General features: G+C 50.1%; 1 protein-coding gene across 3 annotated transcripts in view; it reads left to right on the top strand.

Moving 5' to 3' along the window:
• The window catches only part of svp (COUP transcription factor 2), a 165,130-nt gene extending 150,230 nt beyond the window's left edge, over positions 1 to 14,900 (top strand). For all 3 annotated transcript variants that reach the window (XM_089544215.1, XM_089544216.1, XM_089544217.1), the window contains one exon: positions 14,494 to 14,900. In XM_089544215.1, the coding sequence (XP_089400341.1) occupies positions 14,494 to 14,768 (275 nt within the window). In that variant the 3' untranslated portion in view covers positions 14,769 to 14,900. The remainder of the gene's footprint in view (positions 1 to 14,493) is intronic.
• The last annotated feature ends 394 nt before the right edge of the window (positions 14,901 to 15,294 follow it).

Raw genomic sequence — 15,294 nt, 5'->3', positions numbered from 1 at the left:
TTCCAAACCATTCAGCTGGCATTACGGAGTGGCTAGCGTGCTCGTATCGCACTCCGGAGACCCTGGTTCGATTCCCCAACTCGACCAATTTCGTTCTCGGTTTTATAGATTTATGCGGTCTAACTAGAAAGGTTAATTAGGCTATTTCATATTTACATTATTGCATTTCTATCCATCGTGTTCTGTCATTAACCTGTCAATTGTTGCAACTGTCTAGGATGTTCGACACAACGTATATGAAACGAGCAACGTCTTACTGAGTGGGGAAGTGCGTGGTGGTGGTGGGAACGCGGCTTCGTACTTATCTGTTTTTTTTTCAGCAGCGTCTCCTTCTGCGGACGCTGTTGTCGCTGCGGCGCGCGTCTTTCTTTTCTTTTCTTCTGACCTCTTCATTCTCCACTATATTAATTAGGCTAATTGATTAATTAAGCAATTAACTAAACTCAGTCCAACTTAGTTGCAGCATCACTATACGATCCCTTTGATTGGTTGCATGGTTACTAGCCAAAGTACAATTGGCCCCATTTGAAATTCGCGCACTGTGACGTCACGAGCATTTCGACCAATTGAAAAGCATGACATTGGGGGCGGAGCTGGTTACGAGGCCGACGCCGACGCCGACGCGAAACCCAGGAACGGACGCCAAAGAGCTGCGCTCTAAAAAGTGAACGCAGTCGCCGCGGGACGTGATGTAACTAACCCAATGCCACGCAGCTGGCAATTGTGCCTCTCCGCCTCAATAGCGATCGCTTCCCTGCTTGACAATCATAAATCCACGGGAGTTCCCATGACACTCCATGCTCCGTGGTGCAGCAGTTAAGCGGTGCGCCAATGCCCTGGGATGGCAGGTGCTGCCTCAGGCTTGTGCGATCCAGGTTGCTCGGCAAGAGCAACCTGGATGGACGCCATCTTTTATGAATGCCATCGAGTGTTGTTGTGGTGTCTGGCATCCGGACGGAGGTAAACGAACAGGCGCAGACGGCTGCTGAGGGTGGACTGTTTACTTCCAGCAGAGAGTGCGGGTTCAGACAAGAGAGAGAGAAGTGCTCATGATGGTAGTGCAGGCGGTAGGGAAAAAAGAAACCGAAACTAAGGCGGGATAGCGCAGTTGTCACATACACACACAGACTCATACGCACTGAGAGAGAGAGAGAGAGAGAGAGAGAGAGAGAGAGAGAGAGAGAGAGTGAGTTAAGGGTTTTCGCTCAACAGAGCAAATATGGCTTTCGCTTTAAAATGAAATAACTACTTATTGTGCGCTCACCGTGGCATCGTGCTTGATGTGGAGGTCCTCGGAAAGGTGCACTGTAGCGTTCATAGGAGGGTAAGGTTTCTAACTAGCCTCGAGTTGAAGAGGGAACGGAACAAGCTACAGAGGCGGAAGCCCATTAACCAGTTACTGGTGAGAGGGAAAGTAGAGGAATTTAGGATCTCGCTGCAGAACCGATATTTGGCTTTAACAAAGGACGGTCACCTTAATGTTCAAGCGATGGACGATAATCTCGCAGCTATCATAACGGGAGTGCACAGTTGAAATAGGTGGTAGGATGCTTAGACAGCATTCCGGAAAGCTGTTTTAGAAGACGAAAGATCCGATAAGAAACGCCAAAACATGAAAGCCTGTAACCCCACACACCGAACACAATTGGAACAGCTATCAAAGCTGATGAATAAGCGCAAGGTAACTGGCCTAAGGGAGTTTAATGCAGAGGAAATCGAGCATGCTCTATAGAACGAAGGCAGCCCGAAAGCGGTGAAGAGGAAATTAGGCATAGGTAAAACTCAGATGTGTGCGTTAAGAGAAAGGCGGCAATGTCATTAGCACTATGCATCATATGGTTAAAGTAGCCTTAGTGTTCTACACAAATATATACAGTAGGCGATGTAATCAGGACGTTAATGAGAGAGCCTGGAGCGCAGAGCATTGCGACATACCGCTAGTAAAGAAAGACGAAGTAAAGAAAGTATAAGGATGAATTCAAACTGCGAAGGCAGCTGGTAAAGATAAGATAACAGCTGATCTGTTGAAAGATGGAGGGGAGGTTATGCTAGAAAAACTAGCCACCCTGTATACGCAATGCCTCATGATCTCGAGCGTACCGGAAGCCGGGAAGAACGCTAACATCATATTAATCCATAAAAAAAGGATAAGTCAAGGACTTGAAAAATTAGGACTGATTAGCTTACTGTCTTAGTCTTACAATGTATTTACTTAGGTAATCGCTAATACAGTCAAGATGACGTTAGACCTCAATCAGTCGATTGATCAGGTAGGCTTTCGTAATGGATACTCGATAATAGGCCGTATTCACACTAACAATCAGGTGATAGGGAAACGCGCAGAATATATGCAGCCCCTATTTAAAGCCGTCATAGTTACGAGGAAGCATTTGACTCAGGCGAAACCTCAGCAGTCATGCAGGCATTGCGGAATGAGCCTTATGTAAAAATACTGGAAGATATTTACGGCTGCGCAGCTATCAAAGTCCTGCATAAAGTCAGCAATAAAATTCCAATAACGAAGGATATCTGGCAGGTAGGCGCTATCTCGCCAATGCTATTCACTGCGTGTTTAAAGGAGGTATTCAGTGGACAGGAGTTGTGATTAGAGTTAATGAAGAAACCTTAGTAATCTGCTATTTGCTGATGACATTGCCTGATAAATCGCTCTGGGGATGAAGTGCAAAGCACGACCAATGACGGACTGGCAGAGCAGAACGGTGGGTCAAAAATTAATGTGCAGAAAAGCAAGAGAGTATTGAACAGTCTCGGAAGTAGCAGTTTGCGGTTGGTAGCGAGGCGCTGGATGTATGGTAGGGGAATACGTCTACTTAGGGCAGCTAGTGACAGCAGTTTAGGCTCACGCGAGTTAAATAAGTTAAAGAATAGGAATGGGGGGAGCGCGTTTGGCAGGTCCTCTCAGATCATGAAAGACAGTTTACCAATAGCCCTCAAGGGAAAAGTATACAACAGGTGTATCTTACCGATACTCACCTATGGGGGAGAAACGTGGAGGTTAACTAAAAGGTGTCAACTTAAATTGAGGACAGCGCAGCGAGCTATGGAATGGAAAATGATAGGTGTGACGTTAATAGACAGGAAGAGGGCAGAGTGGGCCAGGGAACAGACGTGGGTTCGTGGCATCCTAGTCGAAATCAAGAGGCAGAAATGGGCTTGGCAGGGCATGTAACCCGAAGGCTGTGCGATGTCAGTGCACGTTAAAGAACCCCATGTGGTCAAAATTTCCGGAGCCCTCCACTACGGCGTCTCTCATAGCCTTAGTCGCTTTGGGACGTTAAACCCCATAAACTAACGAACTAGATAAACAGTGGTGGTTGAGGGCAATGGAGTGGATTCCAAGTAAAGGGAAGCGTAGCGGAAGGCGGGAGGAAGTTAGGTGGGCGGATCAGGTTAAGAAGCCTGCAGGGACAGGGTGACTGCAGCTGGGACAGGACAGGGTTAGGTTTGGTTTGGTTTGTGGGTTTTAACGTCCGAAAGCGACTAAGGCTATGGGAGACGCCGTAGTGGAGGGCTCCGGAAATTTCGACCACCTGGGGTTCTTTAACGTGCACTGACATCGCACAGTACACGGGCGTCTAGAATTTCTCCTCCAAAGAAATTCAACCGCCGCGGCCGGGATCGAACCCACGTCTTTCGGGTCAGCAGCCGAGCACCATAACCACTGAGCCACCGCGGCGGTAGGACAGGGTTAATTGGAGTGGTATGGGAGAGGCCTTTTTCCGGCAGTCAGGCGGATAATGATGATGATCGTAAGTGCCTTGCCTTCACATGAGCTTATTTGGAACCATTGGTGTCGCTGTTTCTTCTGGTTGTTCTTCACTTACTCTATGTGATAACACTTTTCTCCGTCCATTTTGTCGTTTTTTTTTTATTTTACGGCATGCGATTAACCCTGTTTTGCATGTTATCAAGGAAAACTAGTTGCGCACTCGTTGGGTGGTCTTCTCTATCGATTTGTACGCCTTCGCTAGCTAACGTCCCTTCTGCCTTTCCGTGCGCGGAGTATCTGGTGCGTAACCGCAGACCAGCAAGCGGGCCGGTTTTGTGGCGGGCCTCAAAAGCAACTACGCAATCGAAGTAAGATGCGAGGAGCCCTAAATCTTGCCTAACGCTTACGCCCTATACCAGTTCCCTCCTGCTTACATCCGGGGCTCTCAACGCGTCACTCTAAGTCACGAGAGTGAGGACACGAGTGAGATGTTTCATCTTTTTCCTCTTGTGGTCTTTCTATACCGCTTGCTTTGGCGGATAGTGTCGCCCTCTCAGCACGCTGTGCAAGCAGTACGTTCTTGCGTACATTCTCCTCGAGCGCATGGGCGCATGCGCCGACCCGGGCGTATAGTGGGATCGCGTGCCTGCCTCCGATCGCGCCAGCGCGCGCGCAGCTAGCGTATGCAAATTAGGCACAATCGCCCGGGTTCCTTTTGCCCGCAGTGCGCAAGTAGTAATTAGCTCCGCGAACGAGGACGCATTAAATTCATTAGCAGAATAATAATTCAGGTGAAAGTAAACCACTCGATGGTGGAGGGGGAGTGAAATGTAATAAGAAAAGAGAAACAAATAAAACTCGGGATAAGCCAAAAAGCAGAGAGGACTTGAACCTCTCCCCATGTGCGATTACGAGGCTGCTGTGAGTGATTTTTGTTTGTGCAAGTCTCGTCTCGCAGCCATGCTCTCAGCTGTTGGCGCCTTGTTGTTGTATTTATTTTATTTTATTTTACTTTTTTTTAAATGAAATTGCGTTTCATCGTTGCAGCGTTGCCCGGGAACGGCGTACGTAATTACGGCCCAGAGTGAGAAATTCGGCACTTTTATGTCGAGTGCCGCGATGAGAACTGTCTCGCTTGTTCGCGCTGCTTTTTTAATCGAATCAGCTTGAATGATCACTCCAGCTTTGCTTTGCTTATTCTTCACAGTGCTTCAACTCTTCGTCGCGCCGTTTCCTCATTAGCCCGTCACGTTCTTTCCCTCTCCTATTTTCCTCTTTTTCTTCCCTCCTTTTCATTCAAGGGAAAAGATGTGGCTCGAACCAAAACAGAATCGCGATGGGCTTTCATCCGCGCTCTTTTCTTTTTTTGCGCTTCACTTTCTCCCTTGCGGTCTGAGCGGGCGGTATAACAGAATCTAACGAAAGCGTGGCGCCAATTTTCACGGCATAAGTATACTTGGTAAGGAACAGTGCAGAGAGCGCGTTTGGCAATTCCTTTTTGTCATTTTGGCCTCCAGCTGAGACGAAGAAAGGCCGCAGAGATTTTTTGCTGTTTGTTTGCACCACCTTGAAGCCGCCTCGTGATCGCGTACGCTCAGGCAAGTGATTCCTCGTGTCATGTTCGGTGACTCATCTGCCGAGCGGTGGCGACGCCCTTTTCTCCCGGTAGTTTTGTTTTTCTTTTTTGCTTCTCCTCGCAGTAGTGTATGAAGAAACAAACGCCCACACTGTGCTGCCTGAAACACGCGCTTGTAATGGGAGCATTTACACAAAGACTTAAGCAAGGCTCCGAAACAAGTGAGTGCCCAATACGGTGGGCTGCAATTTGCAGAACGGAGGAAACAAAGAAAGCAAGAAAGAGGGAAAGAAAGAAAGAAAGAAAGAAGGAAGGAAAGAAAGGAAGAAAGAAAGAGAGAAAGGAAGAAAGAAAGAAAGAAAGAAAGAAAGAAAGAAAGAAAGAAAGAAAGAAAGAAAGAAAGAAAGAAAGAAAGAAAGAAAGAAAGAAAGAAAGAAAGAAAGAAAGAAAGATAGAAGGAAGGAAGGAAGGAAGGAAGGAAGGAAGGAAGGAAGGAAGGAAGGAAGGAAGGAAGGAAGGAAGGAAGGAAGGAATTGCAAATTAATGTGTCTGTCTTATAGCCTGGAAACTGAGCATAGTGGTGTTCTGGGCCAGTTGGTAAAGCATAGGCTTAGCGCGAAAAAAGACAGGGATGTGAGAGCGCTGGTCCTGTGTCTCTCTCGTCCCTGTCTTTTTTCGCGCTACGCCTCCCTTAAACAGCCTGGAAACTGTATAGAAATCCCCACAGCCTGGTGCAAATACCACCACTCAGTTCCAATCTGCATGCGTCAGCTTAAAGAAAACTAAGCCTGCCTGTATTTCTACTGGCCTGTTTCTAAACTGGTCAGGAGAACTCATCGGGCAGGTGCGCGGGCAGAAATAAACGGAGCTTGTCCTGACCTCCTAACCCTATTTACGCGCTTTCTAATGAAAATACGAGGTATGGCATCTGCAGGCTGGTAGTGATCGTCAATACGGTTTTTGGCGTATGCGTAATATTTATTGGTTTCTGCTGTACAGGCAGTCCTCGCCGCAATCAGAACAGAGCATCATGCTCCGTTTATTGATGTGTGCTCCTTTACTTCGCACTTTTGGTTCCTTTGCTCAGTTGCTTGATCTTAGCGGTGAAGACACTGAAATAAGGCACGCTTAGTTGTTTACTCAGCACCAGTCTGATATTAAGCTTCCTCATTGAAAAAAAAAAAAAAAACAATGGCGGTATTCTTCACGCAGCAGTTTCTTCTCCGTCGCGTTGCTGGCTTCGGTGAGGAAAACTGATGCCCATGCGCGCTCCGTGGTTAGCGCTTTCGGTCTTTTGCGCTGCTTGCTCCGCGATGCTGGCTTCCTCCTAACGTGCAGCCAATTAGCGCTTCTTCGTTCGGTGCCGGCCTCGTTTGACAAGGTAGTAACGAGTGTTTTTCTCGGACCGGTCGGTGCGACCCGCAGGATGTTTTCGCGCATTAACAGCCAAGAATATTGACGTTTCGCGTCGCTGGGCGCTGTTAATTATTCTGCGGAACGGCGTTATCCTGGTGCTGGTCCCGTACAAATTACGACAGCATAGTTTTTTATGACCGGGCCTTCTTATATATATATATATATATATATATATATGCGTTTCGCAATTTCGCATCTTATTTCTAGCAACCAAGTACGTTTATCTTATTGTGCTATATATATATATATATATATATATATATATATATATATATAGGGTCAAACGAGAGAAAAGGAAATAACTAAATTCCTGGGTGTCTTGTGAAGTTACAAAGAAAATCTGTATTGGTCAGTCGCATGTTTGTTTTAAACTCAGCACGTATAATGGAGACCGTGCGATGGCATGACGAAATGAACCACCTGTGAAAGATATAGGCAACCTCGTCTCGCGCGACAGCAGTGCCACTGTGCAGCATCGCACCGCCTTCCACTTAGCGGTCTTGTACAGGGAGAGATGCCTCCCTCCAGCGTGATCGCGATATGACGAGGTGTGCGTTCTGCCGGACGACGCGGCGGCCGCGCAACTGGGCGCGCACTTCCACCTGCGCCGCGTACTGAATGGCCCCGAGAACCCCCTTCGCCCCACGCACGTCATTCGACCAAAGTGCCCAGCTGGCAGAATTTCGGGCCACGGGAGCTAAACTAATTTCCGTCCTCTCGGCCACTGCAGCGCCGCCTGTGCTCGCAGCGATGATGGGCTTTAAAAGCGCATGGAGGAACACACCCTTCCTGCCGGACGAGTGTTGAGTCATCGACCGTCACTTCCTGGATTCGCTGTCTTGTGAATGGATCCGCCCTTGAGCGAAGCAGTTCTTTTGCTGTGCGTTGCATTGTTACTCGCGGAAGATGTCGTAAACGACCTTGTGGCTACCGAAGCGCCTTTCTTAGAAACGTTCCCTGCCTGTCGCCGTATTGTCCTCTGTACTGTTGTTGTCATGTTGTGGCAAGCGCATGTGCACTGCACAGCACTTGTTCTCAGCAGTCCAGATAGCGCGTTTTACTATTACGTAAAAACGATGCTGATGTATGTAGATCGGATGGGGTCGGCGGTATGATTCACTACTGGAGCATATTCTGCGCGCAGAAAGTCACGCCGGCCGCATGCCATATTTGGCCGTGAATTCCTTTCGATTCGCAGATCGTGTGGTTACGCGAGATGCAGACGACGCTAGCTTAATAAGACGGCAGAAATGGCCTACTTTGGAGCTCACATGGCTACGAGTCGTCGAAATGAAAGGTATCGGTGTTAACGTAGCAACCCAGAACATGCGACACTTGAGTGCTGAGTATGCGTTCGCTACTCGTTTGCTTTCTTGGGATTACGACAGCATTGTTCACGGTAAAGCGCCAGGATCATGGGCCACACGGAGGACAGCAAGCTCAATGGAGAAAAACAGCATCGTCTTTGAACAGGTCGTCGAAGGATATTTAATCCCTGTGATGGAGAGCGTGAGTAGAGGGGAGTGCGAGTCACGCAGCACAGCGTGAATCGCACCTTTCTTTTACTGCTCTGCTCAGCCTTTCCTCCGAACTCAGGCCGTCGAATTGTGCGTCCTTATCGTTCGCAGTTCGAAGACGCAGGGAGAAATAAGCGTATAAGAAAACCCTTTCTCGCCCCGCGCGTTTCCCAACGGGGCTGACGTAGGAGTCGGCATAAACGAGCGATTAATCACGTTTTGCCGACGCGCGGACGCAACAGCGATGCCCCTTTGTTCTCGCCCCTGTGCCGCCCAGGGAACAGGCTGTCTCCGAGTCTTTGTGGTGTATGCGTGCAGGGCTCCTGCGCGCCAAATGGGCCTGCCGCGGAAAGATATAGCACATGCGCCCGCATCGCGCCTAAAACTGCAGGCGGCAGAGAAGTGTGCGCAGATAATGGGGCCGATAACTGCGCCACGGAATCCCGACTGCATTCGATTCCTTCGGACACTGGCTTTGCGTAATCGGAAATAAGTTTCTGTATTTTCTTAGGGGGGGGGGGGGGGGGGGGGGGAAGCAAACGCGTTTTGGCACGAACACTTTAGGCAGACTAGTACAGAAAAGTTTTCATGTCTCCTTCCGATGTGATCCGAGTCGCCCAGCAATTTCGTAAAATCATGCTTCTTTTTCCCGAGGGGCCAGAACAGAAACAAACACGAGGCCCTTGACAGCAAATTAACGATTCGGTATTTCCCTCCCGGTTTAGTTATGGCGGCGGCTTCCGCGCAGGAAACCAAACGCATATAGTGCTATGGGGACTGGTGCAAACTCAAAGAGGACCATAGAATGCGGAGAAGATTGGAACTCGGACGACGCAACTCATTGGGATACTGAACGTTGTTTGCCAAGTTTTCGTAATGATCTTGCCGAGGACTACTGAATGGCCTAAGATGTGAAATGGTCGCCTTCGAAGGCTTTCGGGCTACGTTGCCGTTGTCGACATATGGGCAAGTGAGCGTCTCAGGAACGAGAAGAATTTCTACCTTGGCGTCTCAGTTCGTTACCGGCCGCCAGCGTCTCGTGTTCTCAGTGCGGCATTTGATATTGCCCGCCTTTGTTTTCCCTACTACTCCCTCCACTAAACCGCACCGCAGCCATGTCCAAACAAGAAGTTTCCCTCTCCTACGAACGCGCCCGCAGCACTAGTGTGTGGTGCTGCTCTTTCAAGCGGCAAACAAACAAGAAGGCAAAAACGGAGAATGCGCGGCCATTGTAGATTCCTAATGAGCAGGGCTCTGGTATCGCCTTCGCCGCCTCCCAATTATTCCGCGCCTAATTGAGTACGGAATCACACTTGACGCGCGCACATGTGCGAGTCCCGAGACCAGAGGCAGGCGGACTAATCTGCGGCCGCACCCCGCTGCGTGCTCGGCATGTCTGAGCAGCCCTTCCAAGCTGGGATCGAGCGGATAGAGAAGCAACAGCAGTTTTGTTTATTTATTTTCCCTTCGTCTTTGTGCAGAGACCACTCGGCGCCGACAGGTTCCCTTTTTTATTGGCCATAAAAAGAGGCATCGGAGAGCTGTGGCTCCCCACGTATATTGATGACAGCATTGACTCACCCTGCATGCATGGCCGCCATTACCTTTTTTCAGTTTCAGATTCAAGCGGCTGTTGAATGAGTTGATGTGTATAGCTGCTAAACAAGAGGGGTTCCAAGTCGCGGGTTATGAAAGGGACACACTTGATAAAAAGTGTGTTCGTGATGGAAGAATCAGAAAATAAACAATATATCTCTGCGAATTGAGCTTTCAATGAACTGCACTTTGTGCTTTGGCTGTCATCGGCGTGAATGTTAATAAGGCGGATGGCAAACAAGCTTATATTATCTTTTTTTCTGATATATTTAAGGGTGTGTGTGCGTGTGTTTCTCTGTGCTTTCGTCATTTGGAGTGTGTGGTTTGCGTCGTTTGTAATTTGGTTCCGAACGGATGAATAACAAACACTGCGTCCCGGTAATATAATTAGCGCACTTACCTCAGGCTACTTCTCTCTCTCTCTCTTTTTCTGTCTCCCGCAAGTGGTGCCTGGCTGCTCTGATATGTTCTGTCCGAAATGAAGCCATGAATATTCAGACCATTCAGACCAGTGCGGTAAAGTGCTATAGGTTGCAGCGTCTGTAAACGCAGCCTGGACAAGCAAATTATTTCAGCAGTGCTGTAGCCCCTACTGAATACGCAAGTGGCTGTAGGAGTTATGTGACGATTGGGCGCTTTTTTTTTTGTTATATTGATAGTTCCAACCTGTTCCAATGTTGTGAGTGTGCCGTCTTTTGCGCTTTCTTTTTATTTAGGCAGTCATATCGTTGAAAACTTTGAGACGTTGTTTTGTGCGGTGCTTCTGCTGGTACCGCGTTTGTATTTTTTTTTTATTTTTTTCTCGGAAGTTCTCTATTCTGGCACTCTTTGCTCAGCGACTGATACCTCAATGCTTTCTTTGCTGTCGGTTCTCACTGATCTTCAGTTTCTGTCACACAGGCAAACTTTCTCGCATAACCGTATTGGTCAGTACTCCATGTTCGTTAGCCTTACTATTAACCTACGTATTGACGGTTTCCGATTCTTCAGCTTCCTATACCCAAGTCAAGGAGGAAGCTGTCTATGACGCTATTTTTGTAAGGCGTGCAACGGAAAGGCGGGGAAGTTATTTTATGAGCACATGAGCGAGTGTTAAGGCTTCCAAGCATTCAAGTTTCGGTGTGGGTACTGGATGCTGAAATTTGTGTGGCAATAAGTCTCACTCACTCACTCACTCACTCACTCACTCACTCACTCACTCACTCACTCACTCACTCACTCACTCACTCACTCACTCACTCACTCACTATCTCACTCACTCACTCACTCACTATCTCACTCACTCACTCACTCACTCACTCACTCACTATCTCACTCACTCACTCACTCACTCTTTCACTCAATATCTCACTCACTCACTATCTTACTCACTCACTCACTATCTCACTCACTATCTCACTCACTCACTCACTCACTCACTCACTCACTCACTCACTCACTCACTCACTATCTCACTCACTCACTCACTCTTTCACTCAATATCTCACTCACTCACTATCTCACTCACTCACTCACTATCTCACTCACTCACTCACTCACTCACTCACTCACTCACTCACTCACTCACTCACTCACTCACTCACTCACTCACTCATTCACGCACGCACGCACGCACGCACGCACGCACGCACGCAAGATTATATCCGCAAAGCAAAGGCGCGCAAGGAGCACAGCAGAGTTGGCGGCTACGACCAGCCCGCTATGTTTTCCTTCTTATTTCGGCAACTGTAGTAGTGGCTGTGAGGCTTGTTTGTCCCGTCGGCGCTCTCGTGTTAATTGTGTTAATTGTGCGGCACAGCTTGCGCCTGTGTCTCGCGAAAAGCAGCCGCAGAAGGAGCGTCGACGGTTGCAGCGACAGCGCCTGCTCGCTATTGCTGGGGCTTGCTTTAATTAATTGGAACCGGGGACGCCGCCCCCGCCTTTTTCTTCGGCAAGACTGTCTTTGCTGCGCTGCTTTTTTTGTGTGTGTAGTCTTCTTCCCTCCTCTCCAGTTCCCTCCCGACGCCTCGGGCGTGTCGCTGTCTGGAAAGGAGCGCGCCAAATTGAATGCGGAATACAGGCGCCGCTGCTCCTCCATTCTTGATGCTTTGTCGTCGACAGCCCCTAATCCCGCACGCTCGCTCGGCGCTTTGTTCCACCCCCCCGCGCGTGAAACAGCTGTGATTGTTTTGTCTACGCCCCGGAAGGCTGTCACACGGGCCTCGCGCCATTCGTCGTGCGGCTGGGGAGCCCGTCACACGCGTGTCGGCTCATGTGCGACAAGAGAGCTGCCGCGTGGCGGTGCATTACACGCGGTAACTACTGTGGGTCGCGTTCGGCGAAAAGAAGAAAAAAAAAATAGTCAGAACGCTCGTTTCGTTCCGGTGACGCGACGGCAGGGTCTTGTTTGTCGCTTGTGGCGAGATAGGTATACGTGGACTTGTGAGCGAAAAGTCTGTAAGGAAGTTTTATTTGCATCGACATGTCCCTGTGGCGCCTCTTCTAGAACGCCTGGAATGATCGAGAGTTCTGTCTTAGCGAATTTGCTCAAGCCCATTATTTGCTACTAATGCGAAATTGAGGGCGAGAAAAAAGACCTCCAAGAAGCTCAGAGTCAGCTGGCTGACTGAAAAGCTTGTGGGATGAGGGACAGGAAAGGCTGAAAGGTTAACCAAACATGTTGAAAAATTTCCAGCGCTCACAATTTTTCAACATGCTTTACCAACTCGCTCGAATGTCAGTCTTACTACAGTTAACCAAACATGCACGCGTATTATCTGTTGAACATGTGCCCAGAATGATAGCTGGAATCGAAAACATATAATAAAGAGCAGATGCCCCGGATGAACACAGGAAGGGCACAAACTCTGTGCACGTACAGGCTGCCTGTTAAGATAGGAAATTGCTGGTATAGGACCACTGCCATTCTCTGTTTCCTGGCCGGTGAAAGACGGCCGAAGGTACTGAGGCTCTCGAAAGATACTAATGTCCAGTCGACACAGCGTGCTGCTGAAAGGAGAGGGCCGGATATAGAAGCACTTCAATTGGTGGCCGTTCCACATACGCAACAGTCGCATACAGTGCGGTCATCCGCGCCAGTTTTTTGTTTATGTATTGATACTGCAGCACTTGTTTTCCGGATTTTAGCAGGGCAGCGAAAATAAAACAGTTTCTCAAAACAGGCAAACATAAGCAATGAAATAGCAGTACAAGCTGAAGCTCTGCTGCTTCAAAAGGAATAGACAAGCCTGCATCCTCCCAATCCGTAAGCGCCAGTTGCATGGTCACGCGCCGGCAAAGATTACTGCAAATTTCACAATTAATCGGTATGTGCGGATGGAGCGGACAGAAGGGAGTAACTGTGTCCCGGCACGAGGCAGTGAGCGCCGGGAAGACCATCAGCCCTCCCAATTTAATAGCGTCCTGCACATGCCGTGGCTCAGCACCTGCCCTGTGGCTGATCACGAGTTCACCTTTCGACCTCGCCAGTGAGAATCCTCCCTCTGGTCAGATATTTCTCCATTGTCTCCTTTCATAATTTCTTTTGTCCCCTCCACGACGTTGCCTTCGGAGCGCCGATAAGAAATGACTACCGCGCCGCTCATTGTGGTTTCGACGTGCACGAGAATAGTCGAGTTATTGCGGCGCCGTGTAACGAGAGGCCCAGAGGCTCAACAACGAAAAATTATAAAAGAAGCGCGACTTCTTTCGTGCGCGCGCCGTATTGAGCGGGCTAAACTGCTGACGAAGGCGTTAGCCCATGCAGCAAAGCTGGCTCGGATGACGTCGTTTTTTTATTTTATTTTTCCCTGCGCGCTGTCCGCGTTCCAATGGCCGCGCAGTAAAGACAAGGCAGCGGGACGGCCGGCACACGCCCTTGTTGCCGTAGCCCGCCGCCGCGCATTTAAAGGATTCTTAACGATGCCTGAAGGTCCCGCGCCGTTTAACCTCGCGGGGGGTCAGCGGAGGTCACAAGGTGAACGCGAGAGAAGCCGTATATGTATGCACGCACCCGCAGGCAGACGTCCACCACCCGAAATAGCAACGCAGTACATATAGCTGCCACCCAACGCCAGAAGGAAGCGCGCCGAGCAGCTCGACCGAGGCAGCAGATAGCGGCTCGGCTAGGCACGGCCCTCCCCTGTAATCTTCGGACGCGAGACAGCAATACTGCGCCTCGCACGAGATGCTTGCGCCGCGGCCAAACTGAACGAGAGAGAAAAGATGCGCAAAAGAAAAGCGTGGAAGAGCCGCCAGCCGGGCGGCGGTTCTACACAGTGGCCCCGTGACACCAGACGTCGGAATCAATTAAGTGCACGCGGTCGGTCGCACTGTGAGCAGAACCTTTAGACATGTACCCAGGCCCCTGGGCTTTGCGACGGTGTTTCTTTCGCAGTTTCTTTTGTGCGAGTGGGCACGAACGGACGACTTACATGCTTCACCTCAAGGCTTTGTCGGTCGCAGGGGAGCGCTGTTCTTATTGTTACTGTGCTGTCTTTGTTGTCGATCAGAGCGATGCCCAAACTGAATACCAATTATGTGCACGACCTTTGCTGGTTGTTTCTGCTGTTCTCGTTGTCTCATTGTCTATTGTACCATTTGCCTCTTGCTTCGCAAAGCGTGGCCGTCGCCGCCGCTTTTGACTAATATCGCGCCCATGTGGCAATCTCTTGATGCAGACGCTTGCGGCCTTTCGGACGTGGCGCACATCGAAAGCCTGCAGGAGAAGTCCCAGTGCGCGCTCGAAGAGTACTGCCGGACTCAGTACCCGAACCAGCCGACGCGGTTCGGCAAGCTGCTGCTGCGGCTACCCAGCTTACGGACAGTCAGCTCGCAGGTCATCGAGCAGCTATTCTTCGTGCGCCTGGTGGGCAAGACTCCCATCGAGACGCTGATCCGCGATATGCTGCTGTCCGGCAGCTCGTTCAACTGGCCCTACATGCCGCTCCAGTGACCTCCGTCGGGGGTCCACGCCACGCTGGACCCCTGGGCATCGTCTCTGCTGCCCACTGCGGCGCCCCTCTGGCAGCCACTGGCCGCCGGCCCCGCCACCAGCCCGCTGGCCGCCGAGACTGCGGCCGATGTGCTTGGCGCGCCTCAGGACCCGTTCCGCAGGAACGGCAAGCAGCTGTGACCTGCTCCTGCTCGCCCAAACAGCCGGTGGTGCGCCGCCGCTGCTCCGACGGCGTCGGCTGAAGGAGTGCGGCTGCGTCGTGCGATGGCTGTCTTCTGGTCGGCCCCTTGAGGTTCTTCGACATCCTGGTCCTCAAAGTTATGCCGATGGTCCTGGCCTGCTCAGCGTGGGCATCCGTCGCTCGTGGGTGGGTTTCCTGCAGACACTGCGGCGTTTTGTCGAGGGTTGTGAAATTGGAGCGAGGCAGCTTGGATACAAAATCATAGGTCCCCAAATGATATGAACCACTCACACGAAGGCTGCAGGGCTTAAGTGGAGAAACATGCCAAAACAAGAGAAAGACTAG

This window comes from Amblyomma mixtum, chromosome 5, assembly GCF_055824585.1.
Source record: "Amblyomma mixtum isolate Tamu chromosome 5, ASM5582458v1, whole genome shotgun sequence".
Taxonomy (NCBI): domain Eukaryota; kingdom Metazoa; phylum Arthropoda; class Arachnida; order Ixodida; family Ixodidae; genus Amblyomma; species Amblyomma mixtum.
Note: the sequence above shows the minus strand (reverse complement) of the source record. Positions and strands in the feature narration are given on the sequence as shown.